Here is a 23,680-nt window from a genome sequence, read left to right on the forward strand (position 1 = left end):
GTATATATATATATATATATATATATATATATATAGATGACTACACTATTATACAATGGGAAATGATAATATACAAAGTAACTAGACCACGTGAAATAGGCATATGATTTAGCGGCCGACATACTGTGTTTAGTGTTTCTTGTCGACAGAAGAGTGCGTATGTCATCCGGCATAAGCAGGTGCACGTGAGGTGACCGTCTGCTAGACGGATCAGTAATTAAGTGTATGAACCTCCTAGTGACGTTCCCCGGGTAGTTTTGAAAATCTTTTATCAAATAGTTCCGTGTGATTATGTTCTATAGACCGGACGGTCACTGGACGATATAATGTTCACGGTATTTCGCATGTTATTAATACTAATCCACTTTTCATGTGATTTATTTGCCGCGTTTTATAATTGCTGTATGTTCCTTCATCGTAAGTTTATCGAAATATGGTACGGTGAAAATTTAAGGACAGAGATCGAAATACTGACGCGTGCCGCGAGCAAGATGAAAAAGCTACCAAGCCATATAGTGATCGTTTTCGGCGCGAAGGAGAACACTATTTTCGATTGTATACGAATTATTAGATGGTGTTATACCCTTGGTATATCTTACATCAGTTTCTTTGACATCAGTGGTAACGTTCATTTTTGTTTATTAGTTTTCTATGATTGTATTCTTTTATTTTCTATATTTAATTTTTGTTGCTATTTTGTTTTAATATGAATTTATTGAACGAATATAATCGAAATGAATTTTAAATTCATTTGTGATAAATAGAATGTCAAGAAAGAAATATTATATCAATCTTTTAAGATCTATCATTTTCATATTGATTTCAGAAGAATGTAAATGTAAACAAAGTAGAAAATATTGTTTAGTCATTATCATTATTTATTGACAAAAGATATATCAATAAGTTTAGTGTACTACATGATTTATATTTTACTTTAAACTTATCTAATATTTTGAGTTTTAATAAATTAACATATTTCAATTTAATTAGATTTATAATTCTTCTACAATGATTATGTAAATAGTTGACATATTTTAATATTAATAATATTTTTATACATATTTATCTCGTATATTATTCTAACCTCAAAATCGAAACAATTTTATTCCTTGACATAATATAGTTTTCTTGACATTAATTTTTTTGTTTGTAAATATTTTCAATTTTTCAACATAATTTATTACAATTTAAAATTTAATATTTAAAAAAAATAATTATTATAAGATTTGTATCTTATTTTATGATAATGATGTAACATTTTTATAAAATTTTGTTATAATTTTGTCATAAAATATTTATTTTAATAAAATATTTATTTTCATAAACAATATGTTTTTATAAAAATATTATTTTATATATATATATAATATATGATATATATATGATATATATATGATATATATATATATATATATATATCATAAAGCATGTCATAAACTGTTGATTTTATTATTATTAATTAGACTTATATAATTATAAAACATATTATGTTCATAAAAAAAAATATATTAAGAAATATAAAAATATTTCGCTGAAAATTGAATATAATAAAATAATGTATTAATTTTTCAAAATTCTAATATTTATATTTTAAATATAAATTGTAAAAAAACATTAAATCATAACAATATTTTTTCATAAATTATAATTTTTTCATAAATTATTTCGTAAAAATAAATATTTTACATTTCATAAAAGTGAATTTTTATAAAATACATTAATTAAATTAATTTTGCACATATTTAAAATTAACAGCACGATATTAATTTATAATTAGCATTAACATTATTAATAAATAACAAAAATATTTTGTTATTTAGACTCAAGGACATATTTAATGTATGTGTAATATTATATCCTGATATAATTTATTTTAAATATGTAATAAAGAAATATATGTTTTTATTATTAATTTATTGTTAAATTAATAAAAGAAAGAATATAATGGAAAAAATATATTAATCTTTTAATATTATCTCAATAATATTGTACGACTATTAAATCGAAAAATATAAATTTTTTTATTTAATTATATGATTTTTGATATGATATAAAAAAATAATTTATATAATTATATCAAGCAATATTGTATTTATAATTATTATATATTATATCTAAGTATAAATTATATCTATTTTATTGTTACAGGTTTTCTAATCCGAAACGAAAATTTATTAAAATACGAACTTGCAAAAAGACAACCTGATTTAATGGAGTATATCAATTGGGGTAAATCAAACGCAGGATTCTCTCAAAACGGAATTACTGGTGCATTTTTTGCATGAATAAACTTTTCATAATTCACAAATATATTACAAATTTTCTAAATGATTTTTTTTTTTTTTAATTTATAGATTCTAAATCGAAAATGCGGATATTTTTATTGTCCTCTCTAGATGGAAAAAAAGAAATAGTATCCTTGACAAAAACATTAGCTGAAGCTGTAATTACAGGAACAATTAAGCCGGAGGAAATAAATATCGAATTGCTCGATGAGAAATTAAATTCACGAAAAATGCCGGATCCTGATTTAGGAATAATTTATGGCCGTGTTTGTTCCACGTATGGTGTTTTACCATGGCAAACACGAATAACAGAATTTTAGTAAGTTTATTTCATGATCATTTATTAATTGTTGTGAAAACTTATACAATATTTTTATATTTAATATTTAATAATGTTTTATTTTTTTGTTTCAGCATGTTACCTTTACACATTAGTTTATCTGCAAAGGATTTTATATGTCTGTTGGAAAAATATAATAAAAGCGAACAACGATACGGAAAATAACTGGAAATTTTGTTGTTTTTTCTTCATTTGAGTAAAACAAAAATATGTTAATGTATCCAAAAACAAAAAACAGACGGATGAAACAAAAAAGTAGCTTTTGAGGAGATTTTTTACAAAGACTGAACTTACAATAATTTACAGATACTATTTTATAAGTGATTGTGTGCTAAATAAATTTATGATGGCTACATGTGTAGCGCAAATCTTGTTTTATGAGCCGATTTTAACGTGTATCAAAAATAATAAGAATTTAGGTAATTCAATTTGAAAAGAGAATCTTCTCATGAAGAGAAGATTCAAAGAGAAGATTCCACAGAAAGTTGCAAAACTGAAATATATATATATCTTAATTGTATTTTTAATTATGTGAAATATAATAATTGTCCTGCCATAAAATAATATCATAGAAAAAGAAAAAAAAAAAATATTAAAAATGTGATACTTCAATTTTTTTCATAATTAACGGCCTTATTAGTTGATTTAGTTTTAATATACTATGACAATAGTATTTTAACGCTATTTAATTAAAGAATAATTTAAATTACGAAGAAAATTAACAGAAGTTTCATAAAATGATAAAAATGTCAAAGAGAAAAGTATATTAATTTAAACTCAAGTACAAATAAACTTATATGTATAATCTAAGGATAATGTTTTAGTAACATTATTATTTAGTACATTTTTTAAAGTTTAATTAATATCACTATTCTTGTGTTTTGTAAAAAAAGAAAGATCATAAATATTTATAATTTTATAATTAAGTATACTTATACCAATCACTGTATAAAATTAAAATTTTGGTAATTATTGCATGTCATTTATTAAAATCGATAACATTCCATTGTACATATATAATAGTTTATTGAAAAAAAATAAAATGATCACGTGCGTATATCACGTAGATATTTTGATAAAACGTCGATGAGACTTTTATTTTTATCTGTGGTATTGTTCTCGTGAAAAATTGCCTATTGTGGAATTAAATTCCTGAAATATATTATATTCGTTTTTTCACAAATGTGTCTTGATTATTTAACAAACCCTCTTATTTCTTACTGCTCATAAATGTTATTTATTAAAATCAGAAAATATATCTTTAAAATCAACGATACGATTGATTATTTGATATAGTTGGTTATTAGTTATCAATGATTTTTAGTTTTTTAAATACTTTAAACAAATAACTTTGCAATCATACAGATACATTCTGTTAAATGATAAGATTGATAAAATAAAACATTCATTTCTTCTTAATACTTTTCACTCTATATATTTTCTATATATTTTTTCCATATATTTAATCTAAATTTCTATAAATCTTTTCGATCAAATTGAACAACGCGCAAAAATTATTTCTTAACAATTGAGAAGTTGGAAAAAAAAAATATTGATTAACTTTTATCGTCCGTCATCGATATCATAAATATAACGATTTTCAACGAATATTCCGCGAATATACTCTCTGCCGATTCGTAGGCTTGACATTGGATTATATACCTCTAGAGATGTCAGTTCAGCTTTTTTGTGCTCACAAAGCCACACAATGGTTGTAGACGAGCAAAGAAACAAACATTTCTCAAGATAAAGCGTGCTATATTGTACTTATATACGTTATACACCTGCGTGAGTGGGAGGCAAATAAAGGGGAGTACAAGAAAGAACGTATCAAGAATAAAATTATCGTTTTATATACGCGGATATTATATCACGTTATTATTAAGAATTAAGATATTTTAACGTGTATGAAAAATAATAAGAATTTAGGTAATTCAATTTGAAAAGAGAAGAGATCAGAATTCAATTTGAAAGAGAAGAGAAATATTATTCCTGTCAAATAAAATTGTTATTGAAACTTCGTACGCACTCTACTTTTAAATATCAAGTTTATCTTAAAGTAGAAAAAGAATCGACAGAGAAGATGCATACAACAAATATTTCAACATGCGTTTTGGTTACATTCGTTAATTTCTAATCTAGAAACGTGCCTTTACCATTTTCGCATCTGGTTTAAGAAATATCTAGTTACATATATAAGATATGTCGAGTAAAAACGAAATATGTATTCACACCTGTGTCGCGATTATTTCACGAAAAGAAGTGACCCAGATCCGTTGGAAAACAAGTGTCTCTACCTGTTGCACTTCATCCTCGATTCATGGGAAAGGTTCAATCCCACAAGTAAAAACACACAAATACATGCTTTTTTTTTTTTTCGCGAATTATTAATATTTTGTTCCTTAAATTATTACATATTATTGTTATTTTTTTCTTTTATTATGTCTGTTTAAATTACAATTACAAATTTTATACTTAATACTTCTCTGACAAAAATATCTATATATATAGAGAGAGAGAAAGAGAAAAATCGATGAAAAATCAATTTTTAATTTTAATTTTTGTCTCGATTTTTTTTTTTAAATAAAAGTAATTTTTTAGATTCTAGTAATGATAAATCATTCTTGCAAATGATAAAAGAATTAATAAAAAACGCGAAATCAAAATTTAAATCAAGTTCTGCACAAAGATATCTTCTGGATATTGTATTAAAATTTCACTAGAAATGGCAATAATCGAAATAGTTGATCAACGAACGATGAAAAATAAATAATCTTGACGCGTAACGTATTTACACGAATTTTTACTCAAATTTCCTATACCTTCTTTTCTTACAACAATACATGTATATTTTATATTAAAAAATATACGAATTCGAATCTTCATCAACAACATTATCGGGAGAAGATAAATTAAATCATAACGAAAATACTATTAAAAAAAATTGAAGAACGTTTTAAAATCTATCAAATCTACTAATTTAAAGATTTTCAGACAAGAGAGGAAAGAAAAAAAAGAGATTGCGTACAAAATTATTGTTTTCGATTTAATAATATCAAGAAAGAAAGAGTAACAATTCAAAAATGATCTTAACCTCTTCAACATATACTCGTGTATCGTACTATTTTTCCTTATACAAAAAAGAAAGAAAGAAAGAAAGAAAGAAAGAAAGTAGATAATTTATCCGCAACCTAACCTAGATGCAACAACTTGGTGGCAACTCGCGTTGGCCGATTTTGCAGGCCGATTATTATCCGATTGTTACGTAAGAAATTTTGGTCAGGATAGAATAGATTATTATTTATCAAGTGTCGTAAATAATAAAGGAGAATTACGTGGGCCGGTGGTGGTGCCGTCGGTGCTGTAATTGAATCAAAATAATGTAGAGGTATCGCGTTATACGGGCACGGGCAATCATAACTCAGGCTATCACGTCTCTGTGTCTCGGTCTCTCGGTGTCGGCCCGTGCCGGCTACGGGGGATGCGCCGTGAGTGGTGCCTCTATATAAAGGGTGTCATCTCTAACCCCCGTACACACTCGTTCCACCGCAGGAACAGGCCGCAAACCTCGCGTACAATCTTCCTCTTCGAGTACGCGAACGTTTTTTCCCCCCCTCCTCTGTTCTCTCTCTCCTCCTCCCTGCCGTCTCTCTCTTCTTCCTATTCGTCTCGTCTCGTGCAACGAATCGGCCGTATATACACCACACGCGCGCACGCATACACACCGTACGCGCGTTGGAGGAAGAAAGAGGAGGAAAAAACATCGTCAGAGAACGGTTGAAAAATCTCCTTGAAAAGCCACAACAATAACAAGAGTTGCGACATGGTGAGTGATCGAGTGATCCCTTCCCTCTTCGTTCTTCCTTTCTTCGTTTTTTTCACTAGTTTTTCGAATAATTTTTTAATGGGAAAGGAAAAATATAATTCTTGCTTTATTTCTTGTTTGTGGAATACGAAGATATTACATTAATCATTCCTTTTTTTCGTAATGTTTGGTAGCTAAAATAACTAGACGTTCAATATTCTCGATATATCTCGAATGGAAAGCTTCAAACGAGAGAAGAATATTATTCTTTTTATTATTCTACACGCACGAAATTTGTAAAATTCAAAAAATTGTACGTCTTCAAAATATGGTGATTTTTAATTCGACGTGTCGTAAAAAACATACGTACGTGTTAAATCGAACTTGAGATATGAATACACAACACAGTGAACGTGTTAAATTCCGTGAAACGAATTACGAATAGATCGCAGTGTTTCCAGAGCAAACACTGGACAAGTACAATTGAACTTCACTTCCAGTTTGATGAAACTTTTATTATTTATTTGAATTTATATTCCGTCGAGAACGAGAAAATTTTTAATCGTTCGCTCGATTGATTCCTTTCCTTCGTCCCCTCGAATTCAATCATAAAGAAAAATTAGAATTAACATTTTTTTTTTATTACAATCGTCAATATCTGTTTTACCCTCGTATCGAGTTTGTCGTATCGATCGAGCAACAATTTCGAATTCGAGTCGAACGAAGGTTAAACGATAAAATCGAAATACACGGCGGATAATTTCTAATATGGAGAATAAGGGAATAAATAAAATTGCGAATTTTTGCGAAAGTTTTCGAGTTATAAAAGGTTAGACCATAATAGTTATAACAGTTTAACTTCAACTTGCGGGCTGCTTCCCTCGGGGGAATCGAAGCGAAGGGGGAAAATTTCCTCTGTTATTTTTTAATCGATGACTTTTAATATTTATCCATTTCATTACATCGCCGTGTTTTCTATATTCGCATCGCTTAAAGATCAAGGTCGATTCTCTGGCTGGTCAAAAAAATATCATTGCTACATTGTTATATTGATTCAATTTTTTTTTTTTTTTTTTTTTTACCTTACGAAAGGTCGAAAGTAATCTAAATAGGACAGAAGGGATAATAATTCAAGGCAAAATTTGTCGAAAAATTGTTACGATTATTTCGATTTATTTAATAACGGTACGCGGAATAATTTATCAGGTTTAAATGGAGTTCTCCTATAATAGTTTCGCTCGGTTCCGCTTTTAGATAAGTGGATCAAACCTGGTGGCCGAACTTCATCCTAATCGAACGTTAACTAAAATTTCATCAATTCGGATAAATAAACCATATTCAGATTTCCTATTATTCGGATAATAGAAATTAATATATCGAACGCATAAATGGAGATTTGGATTACATAAAGGTAAAATTAAATCCATCCTTTCTACGCAAAAATATTTTTTAAATTTTTATTTTCCAACGCGAGTCGAACTGTTATTCATTTAAACGTTGCGTTAAACGGGCTCGATTCTCTTAAATTTTCTTCAAAGATTAAAGATTTTTATGATCGCTCTTCCAAGCTTTGAGCCGCCACTAATTCAAGCTCGTATTTAAATTTTTTATCGGGGCACTTTGCAAAGGCACAAGAGAGCCGAGAGCATTTTCCATTTCGCTATACATACAGTTAAAGATTAATTCATTTCTTGCACGCCGATTATATCCCACAGTGTCGTAAAAAAGAGGATGTTTCCTTTGCACGTTTAAAATTCCTTCAGCAGCTTCAACCTACTCTCGCCTTTTTCTCCCTTTCGCCGACTTGGCCGTATAAATTGCTATTAAAAGGTTAGATACATATACTATATATATATATATATATATATACGAAAAGAGGGGGGGTAACATAATTTGCGAAGTCGATTTTCCCTCGTCGTTGCGAACCACGAATACGATATCAGATGGGCGGTTTTTTAATCTTATATTCATTCAACTTCTTTCTTCCTTCTTTTCTCTTCTTCTTCCGCGTTATTCGAAGCACAGTTTCTTTGCCAATGTTTTGAAATTTATAAAGGCAGAGAGAGAGAGAGGCGATAGCGAAAAAGTGAGGTTAGAAACAAAGCAAAGGGAATGCTGCAGAAAGAGCGTACCGTATTTTTCTTTTTCGAAAGAGAGAAAGAATAATGATCATTCTTAATTGTTCATCAAGATTTGGTTAAAGACGGACGAAAGAGAAGTTTTCTTAGCGAGGAAGAAATTTTTTATCGTCGCAAATGTCACGCCAGAGTTTCGACAAGTATTAACAGCGTTTTCCGATATTTTTTTTTAGATCGAAGGACACATCGAAAGTTTTGGTCTGTCGATCTATCATTTTGTCGATCTAATATTATATATTATTTTTATAGGGAAAAAGTCAGAGAGGAAAGTTATTCTTTCTTTTTTTTTTTCTTCGTCCTCTTTCAAAGAAGCGTAGAAAAGCTAGGCCGAATAAAAGAGAGATAACGGATCGCCGAGCGAAGCATCGATGTTATTCTCAGGTCATAATTTATGTCCGTTCATCCTCTCGACTCATCCTCGTAAATCCTTGCCAGCTTTTTAGCAGAAAACGTAGGCGACGCGATCATCGCGAAGGGCGGACCGTGTTACCAGAGGTTAATTAACGTAACGTAAGGTATCGCCATTAATCTCGGCTCGGTGTACCGCAATATTACCGAACATCCTTAATTAAGACCAGGCTAATAACAAACCGATATTATTTATCGCTACACACTGTCTCGCGACCTCTGCGACATCTGCATTTCGAGATAATCTGTAACAGAATCGTTCCCGCGGTAATTTTCGATATTTGAATGAAGGAAATCTTAAAAGAAGGAGAGGGGAGGCGAATTTTCATTGAAAAATCTCTTTTATTTATTAATTAATCCCGGTGAATGTTACGTGTTTTCTCAATTTTTGAAAAGATAGAAACAATTTCGTGACTTCCCTTTTATCAGAGAATTCTCTGAACGAAGAAGAGAGAGGATAATAAGAGGAAGATGAAGCGCCATTTTTATAGAGAATTGTAAATTAGACATTGAATCTTTGAGAATCTCGCCCCCTATTCTCTATTGTTTTTAGAATTAGGATTTTAATTTTTCACGGCTGATATATTTCTTTTTCTTTTTCTTTTCTTTTCGTATTTTTAACGACCAACGTTCGTGGAAACTTCGAATTGAACATTGGAAATATTCTGTGAATATATATATATATATATATATATATATATATATATATATATAGAGAGAGAGAGAGAGAGAGAGAGAGAAAAGAGGTTTACGAAATTACAAAGAGAAATGTTATTAAGCGTCGATTCTTTGAATCTTGATAACTACGATCTATTGTATAAATACACTCTGTTCAATAAAGGATTCCACGTTATCGAAAGTTACGTAACGACGATCTTATCTTCATTCGTCTCTCGTTACATAAAATACATAACATCGGTTGTCTGTCCGATTTTAAAAATGGCGACGCATCTCCCCCCCTTCCCTTTCCCTTCCCTATCAATCAAAAGAAATTAATAATCTCGCAAATTTTAACTCTCTATAAACCGATTCTTTCTCACTCATCTGGAGAACGCGACGATTGCATAAAATATATTTTTTCGATTGTACCTTTTTTTTCAGAAGAGCTGTTTATCGTCGTTGTACGTGCTGCCCTTTATTTGCAACTGCGTCCTTGTTTCTTCCTCTGTGTTGACTACCTTGAAGACTGATGGAGGTTTGAGAATTTTCAAGGACGCGCCCAACGAGTTCAAGGACGTCCCCAACGAGTTTGAAGAAGCGTTGAAGAGACACAGCATCGATTGTCACTCGGACAAGAGAGAGAATCCCCAAGGATGCAGCGGCTCGTTTTTCGTTAGAGACGAGCGTAGCGATCCCGACAGAGGCAAAGAAAGATTCTACAATGGCGACGGTGACAGAGGTTCAAACAGATCCCCGCGTACTTGGAAATCGCCCGACATCGTGATCAGGTTTGGCCGAGCAGGCTTCAAGAATTTGAACAGAGAGCAGAAACGGGGAAGAAACGACTTGAATTTCATCAGGTAGACATAGAAAACTTTGTTGTAACGATTTAAGGATAATATTATTTTTTCAAAATTTGAAATTGTTCGAATTACGAGATTCATTTTTCGTGTGATCATTCGTGATAATCTTTAGAACTATGTCCGAGATCAAAGTGTTTTAATTTCTTTAAAATTCTCTTTACTCTTATCTATTTTAAAATTTTCTACAATTCTTTTCGATATGATAGTCACTTGCTGCATATTAAACTGGAACGATCGTGGTATTCATGGCTGTCGATTTTAATTCATTTCTTGAAACGATTGTGCCGAAGGCACGATAATACGAAACGATGTCGCAAGATGAAAATCACTTTATATAATGAATTCTCTCCATCAGATACGGTCGAGGTATGCAGATTTATCCGGACAGCGTTGTGACAGCAATATGCTCGAATCTATTGTCGAACGAGGACATCCAACCGTACGAGGCAAGGTTACTGCGTTTTTGCAACTGCCTAAACAATAATGACGTCGATCACAGAGAAAACCTGGACTTCTTTGAGGATCGACTCGGCACGAAGCACGATTAAAAAGAAAAGAAACCCTCTCGATCCATCGCGCCAATTCATCGAGATTTGTCGTGTGTCGACCTCTCGGGACGACTCGCCTCGCCTTATTACGATCTTACAAATTTTTCCCATGGACAACGTTGTTATTGGCCGATCCATATATCGAGTTACGAACTTTCCTCGTAAGCTTTCTTGTAAAATAAATTTTATAGATTCGGTTCATGCTTTCTCGTTCTCAATATAAATTAATGTTACTCGTATAGAACAATTTTTTTTTTTAATCTTTTGTAACTTGGCGTTATTATAATTAATATTTAATTTATATTATTTTATATATTTAATGTTTTTATAATTAATATATATATATATATTATACGTGTGTGATATGATAAGACGTTTATTAAAATTTAATTTATAATGGAAACGAATATTAGTTCGGCATTGGACCATAATAATTGACAGTCTGACAGTATACAGATTTTTCTACTTACAGCTTAAAGACCTATCATTTGTATCGTAATAGAATTATTTTTTCGAATGTTACTTTATTCGAATAAAAGAATTGTAGCTCATAAATAATATGAGTTGCGCAAATTATTGCATTGATTTCCAATTTATTATTATTATAGAATAATAATTCGTGAAAAAAAATTAGATTTGTTTAAATTTTATTCCATTTCACAAATTATTTAGAGATAAATAACAATTCGTTTAGTTGAATAAAAATGGCCGAACGAATAACGTTGTTCTGTAATATTTCTTCTGAGTATTTTAATATGCATCCATTTGCGTGTACATAAGAAAATTGTATCACCGATCTCGACATCGACATGATACGTGAATCGAATTCACAGGAAATCGAAGAAAAAAAAAATAAATCGAACGTTCGAATGATCGTCAATCATTGTCGATGACGAAGATATCATCATTCCATTATTTGTATCGAAAAATATTTTGGCTAAGTCCATTTATTATTATCAACGAATCATCTTTGTCATTTTATTTATTGATGAAATAGCAACGAAAATTTCGTAACAGAAAAATTAACCCCTTTTTTATTTTCCTTTTTCTTTCCATATGATTTATAAACATTATATCTCTTAAATAATCAAAATACAGTAGGATACAAACGTTAGAATTGAAAATTAAAAAAAAATAAATAAATAAAGATTCGCGATAAAAAAATTTATAAAGGAATAGAAAGATTGAATAATAGAAAATATGATTTTTCTTTGAAACAATGCTTTTATTTATTGCAGGATAAGAACGTTATAATAATTTTAAAAGATTAATTATATATAAATATTTGAAATAAGATTACACAAATTGTAAAATATCGTAACAAATTTGTATCGTCTGATGAAGTTAAGCGATAATTGTATCTTGTTTTTTCAGTTCTTTCTTTTCGAAGAAGTGTATCTTTTTTTAAAGATAAGTAAATAGGGTTTTATTTGAATTTAATTATTGTTTTTCTCGACTATTTTACAATTGTAGTATTACGATACTGTAATATTGTCTGTAACCTGAACATCATTCTTAAAATGGATGTAATTTAATACACGCGTATAATTAAATTATTAAACGACAAGAAATAAGTGGCTGGAAAAATGTGATTTATGTTTCTCATACCCTTCTTTTGTCTTTTTTTTTTTTAGTCTGATACAAATTAGTACTTACTACTTCCTCCAACTCTCTGGAATTTGCACGTATTGTTTATTTGTTAAAAAAAAAATATGTATATATTTTATGCGAATCAGTAATCTAATCCAGTATTGGGAATTAATAAGTTAAAAAAGTAACTAGTTAAAGTTTCAAATAAAGTTACTTTATCTGGTGATGTTATTCGAAATGCTTGAATTACAGTTAACTTCAGTCGAATGGCAACTAACCGAAGTTATTCGAAGACTATGAATAAAAATTAGTCGTCTGCAAGTGTCGCTTTAACTTTATGGAAGGTATGGAATAAGTCGAAGATAAAAAATATTTATCATTTACGTGATAAATAATAGATAAAATAGTGATGGGCAAAATTCAGTAATTACGAATAAAGTTATTTCGATAAGTTATTTTAAATTTATTGTTCAAAATATAATAATAATCGCAAATAATTGCCAAATGGCCGAAGATATACGAAAAACGAATCAACTATAATATAACAACAAATAAATATTATTCAAGCCTTTTAATAATTTTATTATAAATTTTTAACTAGTTATTTTTTCAATATTCCACTCTGGATAAAATTAATCACTAATCTTTTGATATATTTTTAACTAATATAGAAACTATTACAAAAGTTAATTAGCAGATGATCTTAACTTTAAAACTAATGGACGTGTTTTCTTAGGAAATCATTATATTTTTTTTTTAAATTACATGTTGCAAGTGAACATAATTTTTTCGCAAGAAAAAAATTTATTCTTTTGAACGAAGAGAAACGTCGTCCAAAAATTCATTCGACGAGAATAAGCAAAAAAAGTTTACACGTCGTGTAAGAAGAAATCTCAAATCCCTTAAATGTCATCATTTTTTCTAATCAACCTCGAAAAATCTCATTGGGTGCAGGTGTACACATGTACGATCTAAATGACCGACGAAAAAGTATTGCGCGAACTTCGTTCAACCGAATCAGTCTTCATTTTTTCGTTATCTCAAATCCAAAGGTAAACGAAGAAAAAGGAACAAAATCTCCGAGAAACATCCCACGTGTTTTTTTTTGTGATATATATGAGATTAGTTCATCAACGAATCATTAAATAATGATTATTTTGGATCGTTTCATTTTTATCGCAACCAACGTCAAATTTAAGGTTTTACTACTTACGATTTATCATCAATTTTATCGTATCTTTCTTTAATTTTATTTTATCAATTTCTCGCAATTGTATTATTTTATTTGATCGATAAATCAACGTAATTCAAAATTAATTTTTATTAAAATAATATAATATCATTAATATAACGATTCGAGGAAATTCGAAGAAAGAAATCCCTTGAACAAATTCTGATCTATACATAGAAGATTAAAAAAAAAAAAGATTACGAATGAAATGTCGCGAATGTTATTCCTTGATAAGTTAATCCATAAGAAGAATTATGAAGAAATCCAAGAGAGAGTCGCCAGATCTCGTGCACGTGGATGCGCGTGTGATCAATTCCTGTTTCCAATGCGATCCACGTGTTTGTGCCTAATCCATGCCCTAACTGACCGACGTACTATGGCTTCGACCAACTATCCAGAGCTCTGGTGAACACACCGCTTTTATTCTATTATCGTTAGCCACCAAGTTATTTCTCAAGTTATAACTCAAGTTGATCAGAAGGCATCGAAAGAGAATCGAGTTGACGAGGATCACGATGATGATCGTTGGTTCATGTTAATCTAGAAACGTTACGAGGTACGGATTGAATTGCGTGTGTCGATTGTGCGTGGATGCGGTGAAAAATGAAATTTGGATGATTCGAATGGTTAAAAGTTACGTCGAAACGAAAGATGATTCTAATTTATCATATCATTTTATTGATATACATTTTGCAGTGAAAATGAAGTTTTTTTATCCTTCTTTATGTCGAGTAGGTATTTATTATATTTTATAGGTTATACAGCGATGAAGTGAAATCTTTCTCGTTCGTTTGTTGAAGTATACTTTTTTTATACTCATTATATGTTTCTTTTTTTTATCAAATGATATTAAAAATCAAGTTTTACGTAAAAGTGTATCGTGTTTATCTCGAAGAAATTAGAAATGATCTAGTTAACTAGACGAAATTGTTTCACCGATGTGCTTATATTTCATGTAACCAAGATGTAATTTCAGAAGCTTTGCTACAAAACTCTAACTGAAATTGGAGACTATGAAATATCTGCCAATAAAAATTTTTAAATGTTTCTCCTTTAATATGGAAAACATTTTAAGGAGAGCTATCATAGGTATTTTAAATAAATTTTCGAAATTTTATCTTGTAATAATAATTCGTTAAAAATGTCTTCAATCTTTCAACTCGCATGAAACGAATATTTTTTTTTTTTTTTTTCATAAATTTAATACTTTCACTTTTTGTTTCTTTCTTTAGAATAAGGAAAAATTGAATACAGAATGGATTTAAGTGGAGATTATTGCGGTCAAGGATCCAGATTAAGTACTTTTAGATTAAATATCGAAATTGAATTATGGATTTTATAGAAGCAATGCCGAGCAATCGATAACTATGACGTGTTCACGCTCATAAGATTATCTTCGGATCATTACAAAGGAATCCTATATTCTCTGTGTTCAATCCGAGCCTACTTTCCCTCTCGTCGCAATATCACTAATCAATTTCACATTGAATTTTTAAAATTATTCCAATCTTATATTAAATTTTTCTACAATTAGCAAATCAATTTCATTAACTTTTTCTACGATTAACAAATTTTTCAAATTTAAGGGAAGAATGTTTGAACATCCACAATTTCTCAAGGATTTCCCTTCCATTCTCTTCATGTCACACCTCCATCAGTTTGCCTGGAAAAGGACAAAGGTCAAAGCTTGTTCATTCTTTCGTTTATTCTTCTCTCTCATCCATGAAAAAAAAAATATCTACAATAATATTTTAACTAAAAAATTTTTTTCCTTTCACATTGATTTTTTTTTCAACGAATTTTCCTAGGTACGTATATATATATATTCGATGAACCATCCCCCGTGAATATCCCCGGGAATATACACCGAGCCAAGAATGAATCCATCCGAGTCGCAACAGAATCTTCTCGCGGATGACGCGAGAGCACCGTCGGTACAATCTCTAAACGCGCCCACGGACTATGCTCTTGGCCCAGTTGAGAAGCACTTCCTGCTGAGCGCGGAACGAGGTGATTGTGCCACTGTCAAAAGGTAATCCTTCGTGCCCGGCCGGAAGATAAATCGTTTGGTAGGAGGCAGTGGTCGAGGAGGAGGGGGGGAGCGTAGCATCGATCTCGAATCGTGGTGAAAAATGGCGAGGATCGTTACTTCTACGCTTCTCTTCCTCTCTATTGTTCTGTTTGTTTAATGGAGATAGGATAATGGAGGGGATAGAGTATTCCTATTTTCGATTTACTTTATTGTACGAGTGAAAATGTCGAATAAAAAGATTACGTATATTTTCGAATTATTTGATTATCTGTAATGAAATATAACGAAATATTGCAGATTATTGCTAGAGAACAAGGATCATCCGGAAATCCTTAACATCAACTGCGTGGATCCTTTGGATCGATCCGCTTTGATCGCCGCCATCGAAAACGAGAACATCGAACTCATCAAGCTGCTTCTCGAGTTAGGGATTCAAGTGAAGGTAAGATGAAGAGACAAAACGGTCGTTTCATTCTTTCTCTCTCTGAGTGAATGAAAGATAATGATGGATAGATAGAAGTAAATACCACCGACAAAATTTCCATTCTTGTGTGTTTAAAAGCATCACACAGCTTCGATATAATTTTCGCTTTTCCCTCCAGGATGGACTCTTACACGCTATAAAGGAAGAATACGTGGAAGCCGTGGAAATCTTACTGGAATGGGAGGAAAAAACGCACAAGCCTGGCCAAGCTTACGTAAATTCAATAAGCTCATTTTTTTTTTCCCTTTCGTTCGGTATTTTTTTTATTTTAATCGATAATTGTATTATCAATTTCATCATATCTTTGAAACATTTTGCGGATCGAACGATTTGGAAACAATATAAATATTCTTTCTAGAAGAAAGAATTTGAAAAGTAACAAAGAAAATCTGTATCAGCATTCTGTTGATTTCCTCACAGAGTTGGGAAGCTGTTGACAAATCATCGTCGAATTTCACCCCCGACATAACTCCATTAATTCTGGCCGCTCATAAGAACAACTATGAAATTTTAAAAATCCTGCTGGATCGTGGCGCCACGCTTCCCACTCCTCACGATGCCAGGTACAAGTCGAAATTTAATTTTACCTTAACCTTCAATATTTTAATATTCCACGATGATTGATTCTGATTGAGAAACTTAAATCGAATCCGATCGATTATTTCACGTTTTTTGGCTTCACGCCCAATCCCTGTCTTTTTCCACTTATGATGCCAGTTATTCGATTAAGAATGCTAAGTACGTTATTGAAAATATAACACGTGTTCTCCAGTACACGTGTGTCCAGTAACTTTTATTAAAATGTATGTATCGTTTCCAATTTAGAGATTTTTTTTCTTGATTTATTAATCCTAATACCGTTATCCAATTCTACTTTTCAAGTAGAATTAACTTTTTTTTCATTCATAAATTTTTAAAACAAAATTTATTGAATATTTCACGAAAAATAATGTAGTATTTGGAAAAATATTTATCCATCTTTTTCTTATATATATATTTTCTATTTTCCAGATGTGGATGCGACGAATGCGTGACATCCAGCGAACAAGATTCTCTGAGACATTCCCAAGCACGAATAAATGCGTATCGTGCTCTCACCTCGCCATCTTTAATCGCTTTATCTTCGAGGGATCCTCTTCTCACAGCTTTTGAACTTTCTTGGGAACTTCGTCGATTGAGTCGAATGGAACAAGAGTTCCGTTTCGAGTATGAGGTGTGAATTTTCACACTAATTTTTTGACTAATCAACTCTTTCAATATTTGCTCAATGTTCAACTTTGTATCTCATTTATTTTAATTTTTCGCGCAATTATTCTGCGAATAGGAAATGCGAGAACTGACGCAAAATTTTGCCACATCCTTGCTGGATCATGCTCGCACGTCCTTGGAATTGGAGATAATGTTAAATTACAATCCTTATGGCGACAATTGGGAGCCTGGAGAACGACAAACCTTGGATCGACTCAAGCTTGCCATTAAATATAAACAGAAACAGGTGACATGATTGTCATTGAATATTATAAATATATATATATATATGTATATATATACAATTTTTTTCATTTTTTTTGTAAAGTTCGTAGCTCATCCAAATGTTCAACAATTATTGGCCGCTATCTGGTACGACGGTTTGCCTGGTTTTCGAAGGAAAAATATGGTTGGACAATTTATAGATGTTGGAAAACTTGCAGCAATGTTCCCAGTGTATAGCAGCATTTACATGCTCTCACCAACATCACCGATGGGCCTGTTCATGAAGAAACCTTTTGTTAAATTTATCTGTCATTCCTCCTCCTATGCATTCTTTCTGAGTAAGAAAGTTATTCGATTTCATTTATTAAAAGTTAATCTATTTTTCATTATCTTCTTGTTCAATGATAAGAAAGTTTTTTTTTTCAAGTCACAAAGACTAGAGAAATTATTTAATCTTGTAATACTTTAATTTCTTATTATTTACTATTTAAAAAAAAACATGAAAACATTCACAGAATGAACGACAAATTCTTTCAACCGATTAATTATTCACCCCTGAAATGAACTTTAATAAGGGAAATAAGTTTAATTTCCTCCTCTAAAAATAAGAAATCAAATTAGCCTTTAAAGTTTGACTTTTAATTAATTATGTGTTTGAAAAAAAAAAAAAAGAGGAAGAGCAAGAAGAAGAAACTTTTCAATTAGTTTGTTCGTAAGGTAAGTCTTTCAACAAAAAGGGTGGCGCGGTTAAAAGAATTAGTTGTTAGAAAATTTAGTTATAACGAGACTCGAGCCGATTGAAATTTCCGTTAGTGCTTCTTGGAATGGCGTCACAACGTATCGAGTACCTGGTTATCGAATTATTTGGAAACGATTGGTTACACGAGATATTGGCTGGATGGAAAAGACGGGAACGTGGATGCATACCTGGCTTTGTCGAAACCGGTGTCATCATCTACGTAATCAGTAAACAAATTAATGCTTTCTTAAAAATAAATAAAAATAATCGATTCCATTTTCCATTTTATTTATCATTGATATAAATATTCATTAATAAAGTATCTTGATAAATATCTTTTCAATTGCAAATAAAAATTTGGAATCATGTATATATACTTTTTTTAAAGCAGATTAAATTTTTCAGGCTTGATCCTTGGAGAAATAAGATCATTATGGTCGGACGGATTAATGGAGTATATATCGGATCTTTGGAACATAGTGGATTTCGTTCAGAATATGTTTTACGTGATTTGGATTATGTTGAGAATAACTGCGTGGATTATCGTTCAAGTATACATTTTTTTCTTTTTCTTAAATTCCTAAATTTCGCTCGGTTTGATAGCAATCGTTTGATTCATTGATCGTTCATTTGATAGAAAGAGTACAGAAGTGGATTGGATCCTTGGTATCCCAGAGATCAATGGCACGCCTTCGACCCCATGCTTTTGTCCGAGGGAGCTTTCGCCGCTGGGATGATTTTCAGGTGATGCAAAGTTGTCAAAATTTCTTTATTCATGATAATTTATTATAAAAATTTCACTCTGAAAAACGATTCGTGAAAAAAAATTATTCCTTTCTAATGTAAATGCACGTAAATAAAATTAAAATCGTGTAACAAAATAAATATTGAATAATTAATTATTACTCGAGATGAAAATATCCGTTTTTTTTCTTTTTCTAGTTTTTTGAAGTTAGTTCACATATTCAGCGTGAACCCCCATCTCGGACCACTCCAAATTTCCCTCGGGAGGATGATAATAGACATTATCAAGTTCTTCTTCATCTATACTCTAGTATTGTTCGCCTTTGGATGTGGTGAGTAATTCCCTGCCGTTTATTTATTTAGCTTCTTACTTAGCAAGTTGTTAAAGACAACATTTGGTAAAAATTCAACAATTATTGTTTCAATAGTTTTCATTCTTCTGAAAATTCCATATATTTTATGTAATATATTATACTATACTTATGTAATATACTAATAAAAACTTAATAATAATTCAGGAATGAATCAACTGATGTGGTACTATGCGGATCTGGAGAAACAAAAATGCTATAACATAAAAGATTTTCCAGATCTGCCCGACTTTGATAATCAGGAGAAAGCTTGCTCGATATGGAGACGTTTCGCCAAGTATATAACGATTATTCGATTGTACTCTCTGTTAAAAAATATTATTTAGGAAATTAACTTTCTATAAATAATTATCTTCAGCTTGTTCGAGACATCACAATCGCTTTTCTGGGCCAGTTTCGGTATGGTTGATCTAATGTCGTTTGATTTAACTGGAATAAAAAGTTTCACCAGATTCTGGGCGTTGCTCATGTTCGGCTCTTATTCCGTGATAAATGTAATCGTCTTACTAAACATGCTTATCGCTATGATGTCCAACTCCTATCAAATAATCTCGGTACGATAAAATAGTAAAATATTTTTTCATTCATGAATTTTCTCCAGTAGCGAAACAATTAACGAATTTGTTAATACGAATGCGAATACGAATAGGAAAGATCCGATACGGAATGGAAATTTGCCAGGAGCCACTTGTGGATGAGTTACTTCGAAGATGGCGACACCGTGCCTCCTCCATTTAACATGATCCCAACTTCCAAAACGTTTAACAAAGTTTTGTCGTGTGGCAAAGCTGGTCGTCAAACTAGATCTCTGATCGTATGTATTTTTATCATCATTATGTGAGTAGAATAAATTATTAATTTATATCAGATTTAGATGAAGCTGAAAAAAAATGAATTAGTTAAAATTTCGATTAAAGTTATATTAACGTTATTAAAGATGATCAAATAATATTTATTCGTAACTACTATACTTGACTATATCTCCTTTGTATAACCTCTTTGGCGCTGCAGTTAATTGCAGTTATTCGATGCTTTCGGTAATAAATCAAGTAAATATATAATTAAACATCTTTAATTTGTATTATTATTGCTGGATAGGATAAAAAGACACTTTCAGAGTCAAATGAAGAGAAAAAAAGCGAGATGCATCCTGTTAGAGCGTAATCGATAGAAATTTCAAATATCTTCGAAAATAATTTGCAGAAAAAGTCGAGAGAGAAGGCGATGGCGAGACACGACACAGTTATGCGATTACTGATCAGACGATATGTGACCGCGGAACAAAGGAAACGAGATCAATTTGGTATCACCGAGGACGATGTAATGGAAATCAGGCAGGACATTTCCACGTTGCGATACGAATTGATTGATATACTTCGACAAAACGGGATGAGAACACCTATGCTCGAGAAACAAGATGCCGCGAGTAAGTTTACGAATTGTTATCTACGCCTGTATTGGCTTAATTATTGCATGAAATTTATAAAAAATAAAAAAGGATCAAATAAAATTTCAATTATTCAATATTTATCGCATGTGCTGTAACAAATGACTTTTTTTTTTATTTATTCTATGTAATATGTGCCAAGCACGAGTGAGAAATTTGTTATTGGATATATCGGCACACGTATTTAAAAAATTATTGATTTTATATTAATTACAGCGATAAGAAGGAAAATTTTTAATTAAAAATTAGCGATGCCCGAGAATGAGTCAATACAATTATGCTTTACTGTCACTTATTATTTATATTACGAAAAAATATTTCACAAGAACCACTTAAACTCTGAATGATTTATTTTTAATTTGTTATCTCAACTTACGTGCCTCTCATAAAACGTGCCGATCGAGTATTTTTTAATTATCTAATCAAAATCTGTATATAATTTAATCATGAATTGTATTTTGCAATAATTTTTATCTTACCTTAATTCTACTAAAGCTTCTATACGAATAGAATTTATCATGAAAATGGTGCATAATGAATTATATCTCTTAGGGAATAAGGAAAGAACAATAAAAAAAAAAGAAAAAATAGATATGCAAAATACATGATATCATCAAAAATTCAAAATATTTAAAAAATTATTATTTCACTTGATTATTCAAATTTAAAAAAATTCTTTAGTCTAAAGGAAAATAAGTTAATCTTCAAACTTCAAATTTTATGTTTAATTAATTTAGATAAAACAAGAAAAGATCATTGTAAAAAGGAAAGAAATATTTTAATAATTAAAAATAAGGAAAAAAAATTATTAACAAAATTAAACAAATTATTAACAAAATTAAACATTAAAATTAAACAAAAATTTTTTGTTATTCTAGTATCCGGGAAGAAGGGTCGTGTGATGGAACGCCGACTCCAGAAGGACTTCCAGATCGGTATAGTGGAGGGTATAGTGAACGCGGTGATCCAGAGTGAGAAAGAGCCGAAGGACGTGTTCAGTCAAATTGCGAAGGCGATCGGCCGCAAGAGCAGCGGAAGCAAGAAGAAAGATTGGAACGCCGTGGTACGGCAGAACACGATTGCCAAGGATCCTATTGGCAGCTCTAATGAAGCTTTTGAGAAACAAACGAGGCGCAGTATACGCAGACTTGGTCATCAACCGAACTCGGATCTGACCTCGTTAGATCCTAATCGTTTGGTAGATTATAATCCAAATTTGATGGAAGTGTCACCGACTACGAGGATCGCTTATGCGAAATTCATGATGCGCCGGCCCAAACCGGCGGCAGGGGAAGAAGAAGGCAAGTATATCTTTGTTACTTTTGACATATTTGCTATACACATTTAATATATCTTTATCGAAAATAAACTGAATGAATTTCTTTATCGCATTGTTCGTCCATGAAAAAGTGGTAAATCCAGAAAAGTATGAGTATTATTCTTCTACTATCTGATATCTCTTCATGAATCGTTTGATTAAGAGAACATGAATGTAACACGAATGAACATGAATATGATTGGAACAAAAGATACAGTGATGATAACTTCAAAGCATTGGTGTAAACTTATTATTCTATAAGCAGAATATTAACTATTGATGAAAATGTATTTTTCATAGTTTATAAGAAATCCTTTTATTTCAACATGTATTAATAGTATAGTAATTAATAATTCTACCGTTTTGCTTTCCATTGCTTTTATTGTGGGCAAATAAAATAATACACTTACCTGAAATATGTCTGTCATTTTAATGTATATTATTTATTTTCAGAAAATAAAAATGAAGAAGGACCTCAAAAATCTGTTCGAATATCTAATGAAATTGGTACGAAGCCATTGTTGAAGAAAACTTTATTAAAGACTATGAGTAATAGCATGGAGAAAAGTGGAGGAGGCACAACACCGGATATAAGGACACCGTCACCGATTCCGGAGGATCCGAAAGAAGAGGATAAAACTACGCCGGCGAAAAAAGCAGAACAACCAAAACCATCGTTGAAAGAGGAAGATAAGAGCGCGAAAGAAGACGTGGAAAAGAAGAAGAAAGAGGAAGAGGAAAAGAAGAAGGAAGAAGAGGAAAAGAAGAAAAAGGAAGAAGAGGAGAAAAAGAAGAAGGAAGAGGAGGAGAAGAAGAAGAAGGAAGAAGAGGAGAAAAAGAAAAAGGAAGAAGAGAAGAAAAAGAAAGAACCGAAAAACGAGCCACCGAAAAACGAGCCGCAAGAACCGGTGGCCACGACAAAATTAAGAGGAAAATCGAAAGCGACCGGTCAAATAATGGGCGGATGGATTTAAATTTTCTTCTTTACTTTATTATAGCACTTTTCAACGTGTGATGATTGGTTGATTTCATTATTCACTAATTGAACAAATTATATTGAAAATTATATTAGAATAATTTTCACGAAACATAATTGAGAAAGATATTTCTTGATTTTTTTGTATTTATTTATTTTCATATCTATCTTCTTTTCGAAAGAAATTTTTTTTTTATAATTATATATAACGAAATATAATTAATTTAA

At 30.9% G+C, this 23,680-nt stretch overlaps 3 protein-coding genes across 5 annotated transcripts; all 3 read left to right on the plus strand.

Moving 5' to 3' along the window:
- The first annotated feature begins 55 nt into the window (after nt 1-55).
- On the plus strand, nt 56-3,808 carry LOC724564 (dehydrodolichyl diphosphate synthase complex subunit Nus1). Its single transcript, XM_006569928.3, has 4 exons — nt 56-621; nt 2,149-2,268; nt 2,355-2,604; nt 2,700-3,808. The coding sequence occupies exons 1-4, from the start codon at nt 327-329 to the stop codon at nt 2,788-2,790; spliced, it is 756 nt and encodes a 251-aa protein (XP_006569991.2). The 5' UTR covers nt 56-326; the 3' UTR covers nt 2,791-3,808.
- A 2,339-nt stretch (nt 3,809-6,147) lies between these two features.
- Nucleotides 6,148-12,626, plus strand: LOC100578542 (FMRFamide). 2 transcript variants are annotated; one of them, XM_026440518.1, is made up of 3 exons: nt 6,148-6,451; nt 10,081-10,496; nt 10,855-11,281. In XM_026440518.1, exons 1-3 carry the CDS (start codon nt 6,449-6,451, stop codon nt 11,045-11,047), a joined length of 612 nt encoding a protein of 203 aa, XP_026296303.1. In that variant the 5' UTR covers nt 6,148-6,448; the 3' UTR covers nt 11,048-11,281.
- Nucleotides 12,627-14,272: 1,646 nt separating this feature from the next.
- Nucleotides 14,273-23,596, plus strand: LOC724608 (transient receptor potential). Of its 2 annotated transcripts, none has more exons than XM_001120503.5 (18): nt 14,273-14,424; nt 15,677-15,900; nt 16,198-16,342; nt 16,503-16,598; nt 16,805-16,947; nt 17,396-17,597; nt 17,709-17,879; nt 17,961-18,195; nt 18,671-18,823; nt 19,002-19,147; nt 19,234-19,340; nt 19,539-19,672; nt 19,859-19,988; nt 20,070-20,265; nt 20,361-20,525; nt 20,915-21,137; nt 22,037-22,459; nt 22,930-23,450. In XM_001120503.5, the coding sequence occupies exons 2-18, from the start codon at nt 15,746-15,748 to the stop codon at nt 23,448-23,450; spliced, it is 3,345 nt and encodes a 1,114-aa protein (XP_001120503.2). In that variant the 5' UTR covers nt 14,273-14,424; nt 15,677-15,745. The 2 variants fall into 2 exon arrangements, with proteins under 2 accessions (XP_001120503.2, XP_026296684.1); XM_026440899.1 differs by having other exon boundaries at nt 14,275-14,429; nt 15,684-15,900; nt 22,930-23,596.
- The last annotated feature ends 84 nt before the right edge of the window (nt 23,597-23,680 follow it).

Source organism: Apis mellifera, linkage group LG5 (assembly GCF_003254395.2).
Source record: "Apis mellifera strain DH4 linkage group LG5, Amel_HAv3.1, whole genome shotgun sequence".
Lineage (NCBI taxonomy): Eukaryota > Metazoa > Arthropoda > Insecta > Hymenoptera > Apidae > Apis > Apis mellifera.